This window comes from Hylobates moloch, unplaced genomic scaffold (genome assembly GCF_009828535.3).
Source record: "Hylobates moloch isolate HMO894 unplaced genomic scaffold, HMol_V3 SCAFFOLD_18, whole genome shotgun sequence".
In the NCBI taxonomy this organism is placed as follows: Eukaryota; Metazoa; Chordata; class Mammalia; order Primates; family Hylobatidae; genus Hylobates; species Hylobates moloch.
In genome coordinates, this window is record NW_026652293.1 from 56,239,456 (window position 1) to 56,261,985 (window position 22,530).

The 22,530-nt window shown below is 42.1% G+C and overlaps 1 protein-coding gene across 5 annotated transcripts in view; it reads left to right on the forward strand.

Annotated features, from left to right (window-relative positions):
• Positions 1-1,259: 1,259 nt before the first annotated feature.
• Positions 1,260-22,530, forward strand: part of MIA3 (MIA SH3 domain ER export factor 3) — a 53,795-nt gene continuing 32,524 nt past the window's right edge. For 4 of the 5 annotated variants that reach the window (XR_009210934.1, XM_032137371.2, XM_058430956.1 and 1 more), the window contains exons 1-6: positions 1,269-1,406; positions 4,290-4,423; positions 7,596-7,682; positions 10,428-13,251; positions 15,028-15,189; positions 15,960-16,105. Coding sequence is in view for 4 of the 5 variants with exons in the window: in XM_032137371.2 (XP_031993262.1) it covers positions 1,274-1,406; positions 4,290-4,423; positions 7,596-7,682; positions 10,428-13,251; positions 15,028-15,189; positions 15,960-16,105 (3,486 nt within the window). In the remaining variant the exon portion in view is untranslated. Of the gene's footprint in view, positions 1,407-4,289; positions 4,424-7,595; positions 7,683-10,427; positions 13,252-15,027; positions 15,190-15,959; positions 16,106-22,530 lie in introns of all 5 variants that reach the window. The other variant, XM_032137372.2, reaches the window with a different exon arrangement.

Sequence of the window (22,530 nt, forward strand, 5' to 3'; positions counted from 1 at the left end):
ACAGAGTTGTGATTAAAAAGGAGCATACTACCTGGGTTTGAATCTTAGCTCCATCACTCACTAGGTCTTTGAATGCCTTAAGGTAGTCATCTCTGAATTGGGGATCATAATAGGACCTACTACTCTAAGGTGCGATTGTTGTGAAGATTAATCTTAATTCATATGTATAAAGACCCTAGAATAACAACAGGGCATAAAGTACTCAATAAATGTTAGCTGCTATTAACTAGTTTTCCCTACTCTGACAATTATTATTTAGTTGTTTTCATGTCAGTTGGTTTTCACTAAGTCGTGGACTTGTTTAGACAAGGTCCTCTCCCACACCACCCTGGGTGCGTATACAATGTCTGGCATGAAATAAGTATAAAATGGAAGCTCATCACACTGTTGTTGAATTAATTTACTTTTTCCCTATGGATATAGATCTACGAATCTCAAGATCTCAGCCCAAGGACCATTACCCATTTCTATTAACGACCAAGCAGGCCACGTGCTCTGATTTACATCCTCAGCCCCCTATTCCACTTACCTCCCCTTTTCTTAATCAAAGAGCATCACGGGATGGTGCCCCCAAGGAAGCCCTGGGAGGCTGAAGAGGAGGGAGCCTGAAACCAGAGAATAACAGTGGCAAATCGCGGGTGGGATTTGGTAGTTCAGAAAAGGAGGTACCATGCCAAGAGTGGGGGTAGCGGGGTGAAGTAGCGGGGTGAAGTGGGGGGCTGGTTCGGGACAGGCCACAAACCAGAAGCTGCGAGAAGGTGGCAGAAGAGACCTGTTGAGATGGCGCAGGGTTGGGGGACCCAAGCGTGCAGGGAGGGGTGAACTACGAATGGAGTCACGCGGAGGTTTTGCGAGGGACTGGAGCAAAGGCAGGTGATTGGTCGAGGGAGAACACTTAAGAGTCCTGGTTACCAACGCAGCGACCAGAGAAGGCTTCGAGGAGAGGACGAGGCTGCTGCCAGTCCTCCTCCTGGAGATCTCCCCTATCCCTCCTAGAGCCCCTGCTAACGTGTCAGTCGGAAACTGCTCAGACCTTCGCGGGCGCCGCCCCTCTGCGCTTCTCTTCCCACATGCCCCCGGCGCTCCGCCCGGTCCCCGCCCGCGTCCCCGCCCCCGCCCCGTCCCGTCCCGCCCCCCTCCCCCCCGCCCCCCCCCCCCCCGTCCCCCCCCCCGCCCCGCCCCCGTCCCCGCCCCGTCCCGCCCCCGTCCCCGCCCCTCTGCGCCCGCCCCGGCCTCCTCCTCCGCGTCACCGGCTCCCCGAGGTGACCACAACATGGCTGCGGCGCCTGGGCTGCTCGTCTGGCTGCTTGTGCTCGGGCTGCCCTGGCGGGTGCCGGGCCAGCTGGACCCCAGCACTGGCCGGCGCTTCTCGGAGCACAAACTCTGCGCGGACGACGAATGCAGCAGTGAGTGCGCTGGAGTGGCGGCTGGCCCCGGGGTCTCCGCGGCGGCGCCGCCTGGGCTGTGCGGGGGCCGGAGTTCCGCAGCCCCGCGGGCCGGCCCGGGGGTCGCAGGCGGGACGGGCTGAACGCGGGGGTGGGCGTGCTCCGGGTCCCTGTGTCTGCCTTCTCCCGCTGTGCCTGCGCCCGGCCCCTCGGGCCTGACCATGGGGGTCTGCACCTCCCACTTGTTGCCAGCGTTTTATTTTTCCTCTGCTGAGGCGGGGGGTTGCTTGCGGTGGTCCCTGGCTTCCCCAGTAGTGGCTCACAGCGTCCCCTTCCTACCCCCCGCCAACCACCTGGGCTCGGAGGGTAGATGTGGTTGCGCGCCGTGCGTCTGGGCTCCCCACGCCGCAACCAAAGCTTTCCTGCCTGCGCTGCGGGGACCTCGGTGGGTGCATCACCCCGGCAGATGCGCTAAGGGCTCGGTGGGCGTTTTCCCAGTGGCAGGTTGATGGTGTGGTTTCTTTGGAAAGGCTCCCTGGCGCTGCTCCTTTGCCCTTCTGCTTTATTGGGATTTGGGCTTGGAACGCCTTTTGAACAGGAATTGGGAGTTTAGGTTTGGGACGAGTCCGGAGTCCAAGCACTCATTGTATTCCGAGGTCTCTGCCCCGACTTTGACCAATCCTGTCGTTTCTGTGCTTGGAAGCCTCCTTGCAGACTGCCAGGCAGGGCTGCAGGAAGACCAAAATCTTTCGCTCTGCAGAGACCGAGGATCTGCACCGGCCACCTGGGACCGGCAGCCTCCTCTTCTGTGCGCAGGAAGCGGAATTGCTCTCCAGTCTGGGATTGGAGGTGGGCGGTGGAGAGGGCACAGATCTTCAGGCTCAGATGAAGAGGGTTGTTACAGGAATGACAATAAATACTCCAAGGATCTCATAAGCCAAGTTTGGTTTAGCCTTGGCCACTTGTGTGTTGAAACCTCTTCCCTGTATGTTCGCCGGACCAGGATCATTTTAGGGCCTCCCAGACCGTCTCAACCTTGTAACTTACTGACAGCCACTGCAGAAACGGTTTTTCATACACTGTTAAGCAATGCCTATAGAACAGTATTCATTTTAAGAAGGCCAAGAACCCTACGGTTTAGCTATTTATATTCAAATTGATGTTATCAAAACCGAATTTCATAATATGAACTGTTTGTATCTCTACAACACTAATCAAGAAAAGAGATCTCTAATGAGTGTGAAGCCATTGCTAGAGATAACCCTGTGGTTGATGTAAATAAACACTACAAAAGCGGTACAACTGCCATGATTTTTCCCTTTAGTTTTCTTGGGTCAAAACCACGCTGTTACCCATTTGCTGTTGGCAATGGCAAGATAGTTGGTATTCTTTGCTTGCAAGCATTGCCCTGCCTGGGTTCCTCAAAACAGGTTACCTGGAGAATCATCACATCACTGATGCTTCTTCAGTACTGAGGCGTGATGTTAGAAGAGCTCACGGTTGTAACATAATTTGAGAAATGGTAGTGTTCAGAGGAAACCAAATACAATAGGCATCAACAGGAGCAAGGTCTAGATGAGTCTGTCTTGTGTTGTAGAAAGTGTTTAGTAATGTGAGTGTGTACGGTGCCCTTGTGTGCTTTTCAAATAGCTGTTCCACAGAGCGCATTTTGTTGGCATCTGATATATTATTATAAATCCTCTATGATCTATTATAAGGGGGAGCAAAAGAAACATTGCCATTTCCAATTCTGATCTTATTCTCAACCTTAAATTGTCCATCACCTTAAACCTGGCCTCACACTCAATTATATCTGAGCTACAAAGCTGACATGTTGGAAAGTAATCAGAGTTTAGCTTCAAAAAACAAGTAGCCCCTTCCAAATCTATATGCATGTATAGCCATTTAAAGGCATGTTTTTAATGTATTTTATTGCAAATTGGCTTTTGGAAAAAATCTTATTTCCATTCATCCTTCTTTGTCTCTGCGATTTAGATATATTTATTGTCCATTTCCTCTTACATGGGAAACTGTGTATGTGGTCAAGAAAAATAAAAGTACTGCTTCTACCAGTTTCTAGATCAAGCGTGATTGAATTACTGACCTATTCTCATAGTTTTGCTTAGTCCCAGCCAAATGAGATGTCGACTTTTGATTTTGTTTATAGAAAAATATACATAAGGGTATTCTTTCCTTTGTTTTGAAACTTAATGTTGGATACAGTCAACATTATTTACTTTCAGAAAACATTGCTTTGTGATGTAATTGAATCTATAGTAGGGTGTGATAGATATCCTTTCCCATTAATTTATCCAGACACTGTACTGAGGGAACAACTTGGCTGCAAATGAAATTGACAGTGTTTACTGCTACGTAGTACTGGTTACAGTCACCTGAAGATAGAGCCTTTTAGTGGTTAGTTCAAGTTAACTGACCTCTGGGGGTTCCTGGGTACTCTAGTTCCCTATTACCCTTTCATGTAGCCATGCTTAAGCTAGTCATCATCTGGGCTTGAATTTACCCATTTGCAAAAGGAAGCTTTTTATGAATATGAAACAGAAAAGACTGAGGACTAGAAGGTTAGAGAGGGAATCGAGAGTTTCACTTGGGTGAGAAAAGCCTTGTGTGGTAGTTGACACATTGCTTTTTGTTTCTCAGTATTATCCATAGAGAAAAATAGAGAAGGTTTTCCTTTCCCTTTTCTGCTTGCAGAAGGTATGATGTATAGCAGTAAAGCTCTAAGGATTTGAGATACTTTGAGCATATGAAAGAAATTCCAGAGAGTACTGGAAAAACTTGGTGGTTGTTTATAGTGGGATTCTTTTATTTCCTGATAAATCAGTACGCACTGTGAACACTGAATCCTGATATCTAGCTATTTTTTTTCTCTCTCTTTTTATACAGTGTTAATGTACCGCGGTGAGGCTCTTGAAGATTTCACAGGCCCGGATTGTCGTTTTTTGAGTTTTAAAAAAGGTGATCCTGTATATGTTTACTATAAACTGGCAAGCGGATGGCCTGAAGTTTGGGCTGGAAGTGTAAGTAAAATTTTGACATACTTTATTTGCTTAATTTTTATTGGCTTCTTTAGCACTATAGATTTAAATGACTGCATTTTCTTGGGACCTTTGATGGAGTTAACTTGTCCTCTCTGCCTGACTGTGAAAAAAGATGGTCCTGTGTCCCCAGCAGGCCTTGGGTCTGCACAGAGTAGGGGCTCAGCAGAGCCTTCTGAAATAGAACTGATTCTGGCAAGTTCCCCTCAGCGTCAACCTCTAGGATGCTCCATACATATTAGAGGTTGAAACGGTAAGAGCTGAAAAATTCTTTACTTCATTGCTTTAAAAAGGAAGGATTCATAGGAATTAGACTTACTCCTGTAAACTATGTGTGAGAGAGTGTTTCAGGCATGTAAGTTTAAAGTTGATTTTATGTGTATTTCTTTGTTTGTATTATTATTTATGAAAAAGTGGCAGTCTTGGGAACAGTTCCCTAATCATCTGTGCTATTATAAGTCTGTAAAAAAGCAAAATGTTGTGTTTCCCGTGTGCTTTCTTGTTTGTATTTTTGTTTGCAGCCTTGGGGGTCATCCTTGTCCTGCTTTTCAGACACTTGTGTCTGGAGGTTACCCCAGGGGATCTGTTCCCAGCTGATTTTATGGGTACCCTGATATCAGACCTGGCAATCAATGACTGCATCATGCTTTGGTGTTTTTAATGAGATTCACTGGGAGTGACCTGATTGAGAGGCCTGTCTTATGAGTTATTGTCCTTTCCTTTCTAGAAAGCGTGATATGTGGACTGTGTCTTTACTTCAAGTAGTAAGGGTCCTCGATATCTTTAGGATTGTCCCAACTTAGAGAAATACCCATCCCAACTATGAAAGTTTTCACTGTCAGTAAAACACCAAACAAACAAAGAGAAAATAAGGCTTGAGAAATCCCCTTGGGGAAAATAGACTGATTTTGTTGGCATTCCAAGTTCCTAGGGAGTAATCTTGGGAAACAACAACTGGTCAGGTTCAGCTCTCCTATTTAGAGAGCATCCCAAGTGACTCACTCCATACCAAAACAAATCTATTCTGTTTCTTTCAAATCTACCTAATGAGATTTGTTGATAATCTTTACTCTTGAAAATGTTTTTCTATGTACCTAGGCTGCGTTTTTCATAGAACATTTAAGTTTTTTTTTCCACTCCTCATCTTTGAGCATTTGGATGAATGAACTTGACTTAACATTTTCCTCCCACTGCAGTTTTGCTCATTCACGTATTCACCTCTGGATGTCCTGTCAGTCTTTCTGGGTCGCTCCTGTCATCCTGCCTTCTTAAGGAACACTGCCTTCAGCACCCAGCCAGAAGCGATCTTTGCTGCCTGATGATTGTTTCTGTGGCAAACTTTGTTTGCACTGTTCATGTGGCATTTGCTTTACTGCTTTGTATGGCAGTTAATTTGTGTACTGTCTTAGCACACGTAAAGTCAAAGACTCTTTAATGGAAAGGCTCATGCCTTATCTGTCTTCTTTTTCAGTATTTCCTTACGAGGCAGTGGCATTTATTTATATTTGTCCTGATACTATCTTATGCAGAATTTGTTCTCTTAAGGCAATACTCTACTTTCCCCCCTACCCCCTGCCCAAATGAAATCAACAGTACCTTGGCAGAAATGATGTATGAAAGCAAAATTAGACATAAAGATTTTTTCTTGTCATGTGGGCCTATGATTTTTTTTTTTTTTTTTTGGTCAAATCATAAGAAATGAGATGCCACCTGTGGTCCCAATTGACAAAGATTAAGGAAGGTTAATGTATAGTATTTGCCTTTCTCTATATACCTCTACCTCTGATTTGTTTCCTTTTTCCAGGTTCTCCCTTAAAATAGTCTCCCCTCTAATTTGATGAACCTTATTCTTAGGAAAGTAAAAATTCTGTCTTCAGCTTTCAAAATGATTCTCGTTTCTGTTTCTTAGTTGTCATTCTGCAGTCTTTTTTGGTTTTTTAGCATTTTAGACTTCATCTGCCAATAACACAGAGTTTAATTGCCCTTATCTAATCTCCTTGGCAGTATTTTACTACTAATACTGGCTTTCAGATAGTTTTCAGATCGAGAGCGCTCATGAATGGAGATGTTTTATGAATTAGTGATAAGATGGCCTTTTTTTCTTTTTGTGCATTTGATTTACATGCCAGCCTCCTTCTTTAATGATTGGGAGATCTACCTCTTCCTTTCAGACAGTAGCTAGTAAAAGACTGTGTGTTTCTCAAGAGGGCACATTTTACTAGTGCTGAAAATGAATGGAATTATTTTCTGTAGAGATTTTGGTTTGCATGAAATGAAAGCTTGGTGTGCAGATTAGTGTGTATTACACTGTAATTTTGTTTTGTCTCCAGTTACCTGTAATATCGTTTTGGAAAATGGCAGTATAGCAAGCACATCATATCCGCAAATACAGTTGATCCTTGGGCAATACAGGTTTGAACTCTGTGGGTCCACTTATAGTGCAGATTTCTTTCAATAAATATATTGTAAAATTTTGTGGAGGTTTGCATTAATTTGTTAAAAACTCTCAGACTGCATAACCTAGAAATACTGAAAAAATTAAGAAAAAGGTATGTTATTGATATGTAAACTATATGTAGATCCTAGTGTATTTTATTCTTTACTACCATAAAACATACACAAATCTGTATAAAAAGTTTATCAAAACGTACACACACAAACTCAGATCTTACATGGCGCCTTTCGCAGTCAAGAGAAATATAAACATAAAGATAAAATATTAAATCATAATTGCATAAATTAATTGTACTACATACTGTACTATAATATTTCATAGCCACCTCCTCTTGCTATTCTAGTGAGCTCAAGTATTGTGAGTATCCACTTAAAATGCCATGTGATGCTAATCATTTCCATGTGAGCAGTTCATCGCTCCAGTAAATTGTATAGTGCGTAAAAAGTGATCGCTTGTGGTTCTCATGTATTTTTTGTGTTTAGTGCAGTACTGTAAACCTTGAATAACACTCTGGGACCCATACAAAGTGTCACTAGTGATGTTGGAAGTGGTCTCAAATAGCGGAGAAAAGTAATGACATTACAAGAAAAAGTTGATTGCTTGATATGTGCTATAGATTGAGGTTTGCAGCTCTCTCGTTTATATTTCTCATACAGAATTTGATTGATATGTGTCCCTTTTGCCCATTCTTTTGTATAGGTTGGACGCATTTTTGGATATTTTCCAAAAGATTTAATCCAGGTAGTCCATGAATATACCAAAGAAGAGCTACAAATTCCAACAGATGTAAGTTGTAGATTTCTGTCTTGTTCTCAGTTATAAGTTGGCTTATAAGTGACTACCTAGAAAAAAAGAAAAATTTCAAAAGAATTTAAATGAGATTTTATCATAATCTGATAGTTATCTAATATATTGAAATAGATGTTCTTATATAAGGCTATGTACTCTTTTTTTTTTTTTTTTTTTTTTTTAGTCGGAGTCTCGCTCTGTCACCCAGGCTGGAGTGCAGTGGCGTGATCTCGGCTCACTGCACGCTCCGCTTCCTGGGTTCACACCATTCTCCTGCCTCAGCCTCACAAGTAGCTGGGACTACCGGCGCCCGCCACCACGCCCAGCTAATTTTTTCTATTTTTAGTAGAGACGAGGTTTCATTGTGTTAGCCAGGATGGTCTCGATCTCCTGACCTCGTGATCTGCCCGCCTCCGCCTCCTAAAGTGCTGGGATTACATGCGTGAGCCACCGCGCCCGGCCAAGGCTGTGTACTCTTATACAAGGCTTTTCTTTGCTGCTTTATATGTGAAAAATTAAGAGTTCAGTAGTTTTATATTTACTTATTAATGTTAGAAGGCAAATAATTTCATTTCACAAGCAAAAGGAGAAATTTGAAAACTACTTATTGGATAGCTGTTAGACATTTTAAGGATATAGAAATCAGGTTAAATTAATTAAGCTCAAATTTTATACTGAGCCAGAAATGCAAACTTAAAAAGGTTTTCTTATTATTGACTCTTTAGTGATTTAAGGGATTATAGTTATAGATTTGGAAAAGGGAACCAGAGTGTTTCAGGTAAGGTCCAGTCTCATATCTGTAAGGCGCTAACTACACATTCTGTAGAGCATTTATCTATAGTGCACAATGGCTTCGTGACTAAAAGGATTTTGTGTTCTAGAATCTGCATTCCATCTGATTATTATTTTTTTGAGACGGAGTCTCTCTCTGCCGCCCAGGCTGGAGTGCAGTGGTGGGATACCAGCTCACTGCAGCCTCCGCCTCCCAGGTTCAAGCAATTCTCCTTCCTCAGCCTCCGGAGTAGCTGGGATTACAGGCACCTGCCACCACGCCCAGCCAATTTTTTTGTGTTTTTAGTAGGGACCAGGTTTCACCGTGTTGGCCAGGCTGGTCTCAAACTCCTGATCTCAAGTGATCCATCTGCCTTGGCCTTCCAAAGTGCTAGGATTACAGGCTGCATAATATATATATATAAAACACCGTGCCCAGCCCCCCGTCTGGTTGTTTTCTGAGTTTTAGAATTTATAGTAATTGATGTCTGCTTTCATTCAAAAGTCTTTGAGTAGCTCTTTGGAGTTGCTGCAGAGCATGCAAGCTGCTGGGCTAGGGCAGTTCTTAGATGAGATTGGCCGAGTGAAGTCACAGAGCTATTGCTGTGCTTAAAATTTCTTGATGCTCTCAGGGGTTATATAGTCAATCCTATTGCCTGTTTGGCTTCACTCCTGATGAAGAGACTGCCCAAGATATGGGTGTGAGACAGCAATTCATTGATCACAGAGACCTGACCTGTTTTGGATTCTGTATACTAACTGCAGTTCCCACTGCATGATTCCCTTGATATTAAAAAAATTGGCTCAGAAGTATGCATGATGGAAAGAGGGAAGTCATTCATCTCCAGTACACTGGAAAGGTCTCACCAGAAGATTGTGAATGTTTAGTTAGGGGAAGAAAATTATCTTTGTTGGTTTTTTAACTTTTCCATTTTATGGCTGCTTGTATGTCAATTTGCTTACTGGTGGAGGAAAGGAAAAATATAGATTTACTTGATAGTCCTGAAAGCAGATCTTAGTGACTGCCTAGAATCCTTATTTGGAGTTAGGTACCTACCTTACTGAATCTTGTTTTCAAGTTGTTCTTGTGGCAGTATTAAAATGGGGAGCCTCCTTTACACCATTCTTTGTTCTCTTACATTTTTATATCTCATGCGCCTGTATCTCAGTAAGTTCCTTCTGAAGCTGATTTCTTTCCCAGTCCGAGGAAAATATAAGCCCCAGATCCATGTAGACTCATGAGAGCCTGACAGCCAGGTGATTCAGCCTGTTTCTGACTGGGTGGGCAGAGAAGTATGACATAGAGGGCACAATGTAGAGAAGCTGATGGTCTTTCAGCGCCTCCTGGATGGGTTATTATGAGGTGAATTCCCAGAACATCAGGCATAGATGTTGGGAGTTGGGGAACCCAATAAATGACACCTCACTTTTCCCCACCTGTGCTCAAAACAAATTGAGAGACCCAGGAGTTGGGCAAATAGGAGATCAAAATGACCCCATTATTTACTGATAAAGCTGTTCAGAGTATGCAGAAATAATGGGCTTTCTAACATTGCAGTCTAAACTAAGATGGACTTATCCAGTCACAGACAGAGCTAACCAATAGGGGTCTCCCCAGGTGGGACTGTCCATGTAAAATGGACAGCATGGAGGAACAGAATATGTGTTTCCTCTCCAGCAGATCCCAAACAGAAAACAGGATTGGGACTGAGCAAACTCACCAGCCACATGAATCATTCTTCCCCTGGGGAAGAGAGAATGAAGGGAAGCCAGGAGTATTACTCAGATGGGAAAGTGGGTTCCAGCCTCCTATCCACCCACTGCCCAAGAACAATCAGTGCCCAGTGTTGACGCAAAAGCTCCTCTAGAGCCAAACGTGAATTTGAGATTATCTCAATCATTAACATGGATAAGAGTTTGCTCTGGTGACACTTGGCTATCGACAGACTAATGTTTTTCTTTTTCTTACAGGAGACGGATTTTGTTTGTTTTGATGGAGGAAGAGATGATTTTCATAATTATAATGTAGAAGAACTTTTAGGATTTTTGGAACTGTACAATTCTGCAGCTAGAGATTCTGAGAAAGCTGTAGAAAAAACTTCACAGGATATGGAAAAAAACCCTGAATTATCTAAGGAAAGGGAACCTGAGCCTGAACCAGTAGAAGCCAACTCAGAGGAAAGTGATAGTGTATTCTCAGAAAACACTGAGGATCTTCAGGAACAGTTTACAACTCAGAAGCACCACTCCCATGCAGACAGCCAAGCAGATCATGCTCAGGGAGAGCAGCCTTCATTTGAATCTTTTGAAGAAATGCTGCAAGATAAACTAAAAGTGCCAGAAAGTGAAAACAACAAAACCAGCAATAGTTCTCAGGTCTCAAATGAAAAGGATAAGATTGATGCCTATAAACTTTTGAAAAAAGAAATGAGTCTAGACTTGAAAACCAAATTTGGCTCAACAGCGGATGCACTTGTATCTGATGATGAGACAACCAGACTCGTTACTTCATTAGAAGATGATTTTGATGAGGAATTGGATGCTGAGTATTATGCAGTTGGAAAGGAAGATGAGGAGAACCAAGAAGACTTTGATGAGTTGCCTTTACTTACCTTTACAGATAGGGAAGATATGAAAACTCCAGCAAAGTCTGGAGTTGAGAAATATCCAACAGATAAAGAGCAGATGAAGAGGACAAGGTCAAATGAAGAGGACAAGGTTCAGCTAACTGTGCCCCCTGGCATCAAAAATGATGATAAAAATATACTAACAACCTGGGGGGACACTATCTTCTCTATTGTCACAGGAGGTGAAGAAAAAAGACATACGATGGATTTAGAGAGCTCTAGTTCAGAGGAAGAAAAAGATGATGATGATGCATTAGTCCCACATAGCAAACAGGGGAAACCACAGTCAGCAACAGATTATAGTGACCCTGACAATGTAGATGATGGTCTTTTTATTGTAGACGATCCTAAAACAAATAATGACAAAGAAGTAAACACAGAACATCACATTAAAGGAAAAGGGAGGGGAGTTCAGGAATCCAAGAGGGGCCTGGTACAAGATGAGACAGAATTAGAGGATGAAAAGCAAGAAGGCATGACTCTGCACAGTTCTGTTGACAGCAATAACCTCAACTCTATGCCAGCTGCTGAAAAGGGTAAAGACACATCAAAATCAGCTTATGATGATAAAGAAAATGACCTAAAAGGAGCTGCTATTCATATCTCAAAAGGAATGCTCCACGAAGAAAAGCCTGGAGAGCAGATTTTGGAAGGTGGCTCAGAGAGTGAATCTGCACAGAAAGCTGCAGGGAATCAAATGAATGACAAAAAGATTCAACAGGAATCCTTGGGTAGTGCACCACTCATGGGGGATAACCACCCTAACGCATTCAGAGACAGTGTGGAGGGAGACGCTTTGGTAAATGGGGCCAAACTGCACACACTTTCAGTGGAGCATCAACGTGAGGAATTGAAAGAGGAATTAGTTCTTAAAACTCAAAACCAACCTAGATTTTCCTCTCCAGATGAGATTGATTTGCCCAGAGAACTGGAAGACGAGGTTCCCATTCTGGGAAGAAATCTTCCCTGGCAACAAGAAAGAGATGTGGCTGCCACAGTCAATAAGCAAATGAGTGAGAAGATAAGGCTCTCTGAGGAAGAAGCCAGAGAGGACTCCTTGGATGAAGAGTTTTTTCATCACAAGGCAATGCAGGGCACAGAGGTAGGACAGATAGACCAAACTGACAGCACAGGAGGACCAGCTTTCCTTTCTGAAGCAGGAGAGGATGATTATCCCTCTGAAGAACTACTAGAGGATGAAAACGCTATAAATGCAGAATGGTCTAAAGAAAAAAACCCTGGGAATCAGGGCAGGCAGTTTGATGTTAATCTGCAAGTCCCTAACAGAGCAGTTTTAGGGACCATTCATGCAGATCCAGAAATTGAAGAAAGCAAGCAAGAAACTAGTACGATTTTGGATAGTGAAAAAAAAAGTGAGACTGCTGCCAAAGGGGTCAACACAGGAGGCAGGGAACCAAATACAATGGTGGAAAAAGAACGCCCTCTGGCAAATAAGAAAGCACAGAGACCCTTTGAAGGAAGTGACTTTTCTGACAGCATAAAAACTCAGACTCCAGAATTAGGAGAAGTGTTTCAGAATAAAGATTCTGATTATCTGAAGAATGACAACCCTGAAGAACATCTGAAGACCTCAGGGCTTGCAGGGGAGCCTGAGGGAGAACTCTCAAAAGAGGACCATGAGAACGCAGAGAAATACATGGGCACAGAAAGCCAGGGGTCTGCTGCTGCAGACCCTGAAGATGACTCGTTCCAGTGGACTCCACATACAAGTGTAGAGCCAGAGCATAGTGACAAGAGGGAGGACTTACTTATCATAGGCAGCTTCTTTAAAGAACAACAGTCTTTGCAGCGGTTCCAGAAGTACTTTAATGTCCATGAGCTGGAAGCCTTGCTACAAGAAATGTCATCAAAATTGAAGTCAGCGCAGCAGGAGAGCCTGCCCTATAATATGGAAAAAGTCCTAGATAAGGTCTTCCGTGCTTCCGAGTCACAAATTCTGAGCATAGCAGAAAAAATGCTTGATACTCGTGTGGCCGAAAATAGAGATCTGGGAATGAAGGAAAATAACATATTTGAAGAGGCTGCAGTGCTCGATGACATTCAAGACCTCATTTATTTTGTCAGGTACAAGCACTCCACAGTAGAGGAGACAGCCACACTGGTGATGGCACCACCTCTAGAGGAAGGCTTGGGTGGAGCAATGGAAGGTGAGATGCCTATGGCCTTGTAGAACTGGGCTGGAGGAGCAGGCGGGTGGGTCGCTGAGGTGCCTCCTATCTTGTGAAGCTCTGTTCAGTTTCCAATGTGTCTAAAGGAGAGGGACAACACAGGGAGGTCCACGTGTTCCTTCCTGCCATCTTTCTTTTAGGCTGGAGCATGGAGAAGAATTTCTTGCTGTTTCCCTTAGAATAGTTGAGACTGGTTAGCACTTTCAAAAGGAAACTTTGTAAAAAGCTAAAGAGAAAGATATAAACCAGAAAGTAATGTACAAAATACAAACGTCATGTAAAATTATGAAAAGGTTTTATTGAACACGATTTTTCAATCGTCAAATAACTGCTCTGTAACCATGGATTGACTGGTACAACTTTTAGATCAATGCCTTGGCTAAATTCCTACGTTCTCCCCAATTTTATCTTTTGTGGATGGCTTGTTCTTCCTGTTTCTTGGGAGCACTTACTCCAGTTAAACCCTCCTGGGCCGTTAAGGTTCTTGCATGCAGATTAATCAAGATTGGGACAGGGATGCCTTCTAATGCAGTGCTTGATGCGTGGAAGCCATTCAGTTGAATTAACCCTGAGCCAATATCCTGACATAAGCATTCTGATTCCTAGTTCCTTGTTCTATTATCTGCATGCAGGCTTTTCTCTTTCTTTTCTTTTCTTTCCCTTTGCCTACCCGCCCTTCCTTCCTTCCTTCCTCTTTCTTTTTTTTCTTTTTTTTTTCTTAAGACAGGATCTCACCCTGTCACCCAGGCTGGAGTACAGTGGCATGATCATAGCTCATTGCAGCCTCCAACTCCTAGGCCCAAGCGAACCTCCCATCTCAGCCTCCTAAGTGGCTAGGACTACAGGCATGCATCACTGTGCCCAACTAATTTTTTATTTATTGTAGAGACAAGGTCTCGGTATGTTGCCCAGGCTGATCTTGAACTCTTGGCCTCAAGTGACCCTCCTACTTTGGCCTCCCAAAGTACTGGGATTACAGGCATGAGCTACCGCACCTGGTATATCCAGGCTTTTCAGACAGATGTATCTGAATTGAGAGTACCAAGGGGACAGGAAGCCACAGGAAAATGTATTACTCCAGAGTGCTAATTTTTCCTGAGAGTTGGGAGAGGAGAACTTTTTTGCATTTAATTAAAACAGATATATTTTGGATAAGAAGGCAATACTCAGAGGAATTTTCAGGGTAAAATATGAGGCTGCAGGGAAATTCACCTTTGCTGTGGATCACATTGGACTGTCCCCTAAGCCTCTTAGGAAAGGAGATGGCTTCACTTTCTTTGACTCTTAGAGGTACTTTGAAAGTATTCGAAAGACATCTCAGCAAGCTGCCCTGGCATGGAATGTCCCTGTCTGTACTAGTTCTGTGAGAAAGGCATGCTTGGGTATGCAAGAGTTCATGTTACTTCTCTGCAGAATAGATGTTTCACATTTCTGCTCTTGAGTGGAATTCTCTTTTGCACATTTATTCGTGTGGGCGTAGGTTGATTTGCCAAGGAAAGATGTTACTGAAGTCCCTGCCATAAATATATTTATTTATGAAATACTCCTGTGTAGATTTCATTATGTAGATTAGTCATCCTTTAAATGGAATAAAAGAAACTGAAACTCTTATTTCCCTGCCCAGTTGTGCTCCATGGGATGCCCATGCATGGAGGGCAATGTTGAGGTGCCCTGGAGCTGGTGTGGTCAGTGGGATTAGCCTAACAGGTAGTGTCATCAAGCTGTGCTAGCCCAGTGTATTCTTCTCACCTGTAGAGATGCAACCACTGCATGAAGATAATTTCTCACAAGAGAACACAGCAGAACTTAACGTGCAGGTTCCTGAAGAACTCACCCACTTGGACCAACGTGTGACTGGGGACACTCATGCCTCAGAAGTGTCACAGAAGCCAAATACTGAGAAAGACTTGGACCCAGGTAAAGCCTGCTAATTTTTTTCTACAAAGTGGAGACATCATAAAGAAGGCCTTCTAGGAGATTCATTGTCAAAGGTAGGAGGAGCTAGAGACTTGTTAAATTCAAAGGAAAGAAGGATCCCAGAGCTAATTGAGAGAAAAGCAGGCGTCAAGACAGATGGAGATCAAAAATAGGAAAGACACCAGAGACTATAACTAACCTACAAACCAATGTTTGGCTGTCACTATCTTGTGTAAATTATTTCAATCTAAAATATTACTCTTAAAAGGCCTTATGCTCTAAAACAGTAGTTTTCAACCAGACCAGCAGCATCGGAAACTCTGGGGGTGGGACCAGCAATCTATGTTTCACAAGCCCTCCAGGAAAGACTGACCTGATGCAAATTACAGTTGGAGAACCACTGCTCTAAAACTCACAAATTCTGTTTTTCCTCTGCTTTACCCCTCTCTTTCCAAATAAAATACAGTGCAATGCAGTTCTTTATTTGATTTGCTATCTGAACATGGTAAGTAAAACTTCTTAAAATACAGTGAAGGGGTCCAAGTATGTTTATAGCATAAGCTCATAGGAGACAGTATAGAACACTGTAGTGTGTAATAGTCCAGGATAGACCGACACGAAGAGTATTTCACCACAGTGCACAGTAAACATCCAGTGAGAGATGAGAACGTTTACTTTCCAGGCACAGTGCCTAATATTTAGTGGATACTCTAGTATTTTTTAAAGAGAATTCTTATTCTAAAGCACAAAATCTTTCCTCCCAATTCCAGGGCCAGTTACAACAGAAGACACTCCTATGGATGCTATTGATGCAAACAAGCAACTAGAGACAGCTGCCAAAGAGCCGGCAAGTGTCACACCTTTGGAAAACGCAATCCTTCTAATATATTCATTCATGTTTAATTTAACTAAGTTGGTAAGTTTGACATATAGTTTTTTTTTTAACTAAAATGTTATTACAGTTTTTAAGTTGATTTTGAGCAAGAGGTGAAGAACTTAAAATGTCTTTATGAACCTGACTCCTGATCCTTTGAAAAGAGACCCTGAAATGAGCCACAGGTGTGTGGCTTTAATGGGTTCTTAGTTCAGCACATGAGGAGGCTTTGCTGCATGCTGGAGCTGGGCACAGGCACACCTGTCAAACGTGGTTCTTCCTTTCAGGGACCTTTCAGTTTAGCCAGGAGAGAAAGATGTTCACTTGAAATGTAATATGATAATGGGCAGGAAGAGAAGTATTTACCTGATGGTGGGACAATCTGTGGCATAAATTGGTTCATCATGGAGAGAGAGTGATAGGAAAGGCCAGAAGTTCGCTGAGATATGCTTTAAGGAGAGTCGAAAGACAGATGGGAGCTTGACTTGGAGTTGTCAAATAGAAGGGCTAGGGGAAGGAGATGGGCGGGGGGGCGGGCAGCGTGCAGTCAGGCAGAAGAAATAACACTGAGAGAAATGGAGGCATGAAGAAAAGGTTATTTGGGGAAGCCAGGGAAGCGTGGGTGGTTGATGTTTTCTTTTTCTTCTTTTTTAATTGAGACAGGGTCTTGCTCTGTTGCCCAGGCAGGAGTGCATTGGCACGATCTCAGCTCACTGCAACCTCTGCCTCCTGGGCTCAAGCAATCCTCCTGCCTCAGTCCCCTGAGTAGCTGGGATCACAAGTGTGCACCACCATACCTGGCTATTTTTTGTAGAGATGGAGTTTTGCGATGTTGCCCAGGTTGGTCTCGAACTCCTGAGCCCATGGGAGCTGCCCACCTTGGCCTCCCAAAGTGCTGGGATTACAGGCGTGAGCCACCATTCCTGGCCAGTTGTTGTTAAAGTGTGGAGTTAAAATTAGCTGGGCAGGGTGGTGTACACCTGTAATCCCATCTACTTGGGAGGCTGAGGCAGGAGAATAGCTTGAGCCCGGGAGGCAGAGGTTGCAGTTAGCTGAGATCGTGCCACTGCATTCCAGCCTGAGCAACAGAGCAAGACCCTGCCTCAGAAAAAATAAAAATAAGTAAGTATGGAGTTAGGAGGGAGAAGGTCTGTTGGAGGAACTCAGGGAAAGTCAGAAAGGAAATTGTACACCATGGTGAGTGGTCAGACCATTGTTGGCAGAGATCCTTGGAAGATTTTAAGCAGGAAAGGGATTGTCAGGTCTGTTTCTTAGAAAGAGTCACTTGTGGCAGAATATTTATTCAAATCTTTCTAAAAGGAGCCATGCCCCAAATGAGACGTTTAATGTCTAGAAGCTCATCTAGGCTTTTTAGGACTTAGCTCCCCCTTGTGGTACTTGGTGGAATTGGACATTTTTTCTTGGTAAATTAGAGGAATAAGCAAGCTCTTGAAGTTGGAGGCCAGGTTGCCCTTAGGGCTACAGAGAAAGTATGCTCCTCACCAAAGCCATTTCCTTTAGGTTCTGTTATTTCAAGACTCAAATAGGAAAGAGGGTTTTTGTTGTTTTTCTGTTAAAATCCATGGGTTTCAAGCCAAGATGATTTTACTTCAAATCCCAAAGCTATTGATTAGAAGTTTAGGGCAAATTACTAAACTTTGAACCTCAACTTTCTCATCTGAAAAATTTAGATAATACCTACTCCAATTGTTGGTAAGAATTAAATGACATGATAATGTAAAATGTCTGGTGTAGCAACTGGCATTTTGTAAGATCTCATCCCTCACCTAATTCTCATTTGGATGGTCAGAGGGCATATAAAGACATTGAATACCTGGGGTTTCAGGAGAAAGACCACCAGGATGGAAAACAAGTAGGAAAACCAAACCATTTTTCAGTATTATTCATGGTTGTGCTGGTGATAGCCACCTGGGTGAAGGTGTGTATTATCTGTGCAGTTGGAATAATGAAGCTTTCAGGGATTAAGACAGTCTCAGAATTCAGAATTTGGTTTTCAGAATGAAATTACCACTTGAAAAATTTAACAGCCCCAGTTGTAGAAGGAATTCTTTATTCATTGTATTTCTAGATACACACAGAGCCCTCTTCTAGGCCTGGGTTGGGGCATATAGGAGTGGTGTAGGATACGATCAGTGATCAGGGAATGACAGACATGAATGTCAAGATATAAGGGCGCAGTGTTATAAGATGCCGACTTGAGAGGGATTGTCAAAAGAGCATTTTGATGGCTAAATATGTACCAGAAATTGTGCTAGGAATACAAGATTCCAAGAGGTATAAAGTGTAATTCTGACTTTTGAAAGGCTTAAAAAAAGGTTTACCAAATACATGTGAAAATTGGAGAAAGTAGAGAATAAATGAAATAGTTTATGCAAAGTATCAAATAGTTCATATAGATAATTGTTTCATAGGGTTGTGGAGTAATGGGGTGCTGACTTTACTGGGAAAACTATACCAGACTCATAGATCAATAACTGATGAATAGTTAGTGGAATCTTAGAGTTGGAAGAGACCTTAGAAGCTACTAGTCCAACTTCTCAGTCGTAGCAATTCCCTGTACTCTAACCCTGCCGTTTTGGGACCTGTGCGTCACCGGTTCCTAGTGTAAGCCGCCTACCTTGCAAGGCTATACATTCCTTTGTTGCCTAGTTCATTCTTATACTGACTCCAAATTTTCCTCCACATGATTTCCTCTATAGAATCTAGTTTTCTTTTTACATAGTAATCCTTTAAATATTTGAAGTTATATTTTAATTTATTTTAACATTTTATCCTGGAAAATTTCAAATATACAAAAGCAGAGAATCCATGGGACCATCACCCAGTAATTTCCAAAAGTGTACCATTTTATACTTCCATCAGCAGTTAATGAAATTTCCATTTGACCACACCTTCCCTAACACTTGGTATTATCAGTCTTAAATTTTAGCCATTGTAGTGGGTATGTCTTTGTGGTTTTAATTGTAATTCCTGATGATTAATGATATTGAGCACTTTTTTACTGCTTATTGGCCATACTTTTTTGTGTGTCAGTTCACTCTGACTAGCTGGAATTCAAATGTCTTGCAGCCCTGTGACAACTCTGGGAATTGTTTAGCTTACAGTTGTTCTTTTTTCCTTTAGTTATTCTTTGCCCATCCTCAAGGAATCTTACCCTACACAAATGCTGTTTAGAATTCAGGCTGAGGCTGAAGGGGAGACCTCCTTGCATATTTCTGGAACTCTACTTATTCCTAGTTTCCATCTGTTTTTTTGTTTTGTTTTGTTTTGTTTTGTTTTTTTGAGACAGAGTCTTGCTCTGTTGCCCAGGCTAGAGTGCAGTGGCACCATCTTGGCTCATTGCAACCTCCACCTCCCGGGTTCAAGTGATTCTCCTGCCTCAGCCTCCCAAGTAGCTGGGATTACAGGCACCCGCCACCACACCCAGCTAATTTTTGTATTTTTCAGTAGAGACGGGGTTTCACCATCTTAGCCAGGCTGGTCTCGAACTCCTGACCTCGTGATCCACTGGCCTCGGCCTTCCAAAGTGCTGGGATTACAGGTGTGAGCCACTGTGCCCAGCCCATAGTATCCATCTTTCTGGTCCCTTTTCCTGCATATTTCAGATGCCTCAGTCTCCCCGAGCTTTCATCTCTGCCTCCTCTGCAAGATTGGTGTACTCTGCTTGGCTTCCCCATCCCTGCACTGAGGTCAAGAAAGTACCACCAGGTAGAAAGCTAGGAGGTTGTAGAGCTCACCTATTTGTTTCTTTTCTCTCAGAGGTCACAATTGTGTGCTGCCTGTTGTTCTCTATATGAAAAATAGTTTTTAAAATATCTTTTGTTTAGTTTGCTTGTTGCTTTCAGTGGGAGGGTGAGTCTCATACCAGTTACTATCTATGGAGTTCTTTCTGTCGTTGTTGTTATTGCAGTGCATTCATTGAAGAAACAGTTTTGTTTGGCTTCTAAGGTATATGATGGTCTAGATTTTGCTGACTACATCCCCCTGGTGTATTTTAACATGTTTCTCTGGTTCTTTATATTTCCTGGGAATTGATAGTTGCATCAGTAGTCAAATTCAAATTCAATTTTGTTTGTCAAGAATACTGAATAGGAGATGTTATGTACTTCCATCAGGAGGCATTTAACATCTGGGTGTCCCTCTTTTTTAAAAATTCTCTTTATATTGTTCCTCCTTCATTTAAAGGCTGGGGTATTTCTACAAAGAGAAACTTATGATCAAGTATTCTTTACACTGAGATTTGGCTTCTATAGTTAAGGCAGGGTAAATATTTGATTCTTTTTGTTTATTTAAACAATTTTCAAAATAATGAGTTAGACAACTCATTCGTGGCCTGATCAAATGATGCCCAAAGGGTTTTGTTTTTTTCTAACTCTTTCTAATAATCATTATGCTGTCATGGATTTAAAAATATTTGGTGTGTTTCAATCCAATCAAGAATAATTTTTTTTTTTTTTTTTAAGATAGGGTCTCACCCTGTTTCCCAGGCTGGAGTGCAGTGGTGTGATCACGGCTCACTGCAGCCTCGACCTCTCTGGGCTCAGGTGATCCTCCTACCTCAGCCTCCTGAGTAGCTGGGACTACAGGTGTGCGCTACCATTTTTTATATTTTTTGTAGAGACGGGATTTTGCCATGTTTCCCAGTCTGGTCTCAAAATCCTGGGCTCAAGTAATTTGCCTGCCTCAGCCTCCCTAAGTGTTGGGATTACAGACATGAGCCACCATGCCTGGCCAGTTATTCTTATTGATGATCAATTTACAATTATAATTGGAGATTTCAGTATCCCTTCTCAATAACTGATAGAATAGGAAGTCAATAAGGATCTAGAAGTTATGGACATCATCATTAACCAACTTGACATTATTGATGTTTATGGAACATTCCACCCAAGAAGAGCAGGATACATATACTTTTTAGTGCACATGAAGCGTTTACCAAAATAAACTATGTTATCAGCCATAAAACAAGTTTAATGAATATAAAATGATTCAAGTAGTACAAAGTGTGTTCTCTTCACAATATAATTAAGTTAGAAATGAATAATGGAAGTATCTGGAAAATCCCCAAATATTTGGAAACTAGGTGACACAATTCTTTCTGAACATCTTATGAGTTTAAAAGGAAAAAGAGAAGTTAGTATTTTGAGATGAATGAAAATGAAAACAGGCCAGGCGCAGTGGCATCCTAGCACTTCGGAAGGCTGAGGCAGGAGGATCACTTGAGCCCAGAACTTCAAGACCAGCCTAAACAACATGGTGAAATCCTGTTTCTACAAAACACACACACACACACACACACACACACACACACACACACACACACACGCACACACAAAGCTGCACAAAGCTGGGCATGGTGGCACGTGTCTGTAGTCCCAGCTACTCAGGAGGCTGAAGTGGGAGGGTTGCTTGAGGTCGAGGCTGCAGTGAGCAGAGATTGTACCACTGCACTCCAGCCTAGGTGACAGAATGAGACCTTGTCTCAAGAAAAGAAAAAAAAATAAAGACAAGAAAATGAAAACAAATATATCAAGTGTGTACAATGTCACCAAAGAACTAGTGGGAAATGTATAGCACTACCTATATTAGAAAAAAAAAGAAAGGTCTCAAATAAGTGACTTTATTTTCCACCGTAAGAGACTAGAAAAAGAAGAGCAAATTAATCCTCAAGTAAACAGAAGAAAAGAAATAATGAAGATAAGAGCATAATTCAATGAAATAGAAAACAAAAGGAAAAGAGAGAAAATCAGCGTAACCAAAACCTGGTTCTTTGAGATTAATAAAACTGATTAACCTATAGCCAAAGTGAACAGGGAAAGAAGAGAGAGAATACAGATTACCAATAGCAGCAATCAGAGAGACATCACCACAGATTCTTCAGATGTTAGAATTATAATAAGGGAATATTATGAGCAATTTATGTCAACTAATTTGATAATTTAGATGAAGAAATTCTATCTAAGACACAGCAAAAGCTCATTCAGGAAGAAACAGATAACCTTATGACTATTAAATAAATTGGATTTACAGCTGAAAACCTTTCCGCAAAGAAAACTCAGATGGCTTCACTGCTGAATTCTATTAAACTTAAGAGGAAGAAATAATACAAATTCTACACAAACTTGTCTATTAAAGTGAAGAGCAGAAAATACTTCCCAGCTCATTGTATGAAGCTGATGTTACCAGGATATCAAAACAAGGCAAAGACAAAGACAAGTAAGAAAGAAAACCACAGACCAGTATCTCTCATAAACATTGGTACAAAAATTTTAGCAAATCAAATCCAACAATATATAAAAAGGAAAATACTCTATGACCAAACAGGGTTAACACCAAGAATACAAAGTTTGTTTAACATTTGAAAATCAGTGTAATTAACCATAATGACAAACTTTAAAAAGACAATCCATATGTTCAACAAACACAGAAAACCACTTTGAAAAAAA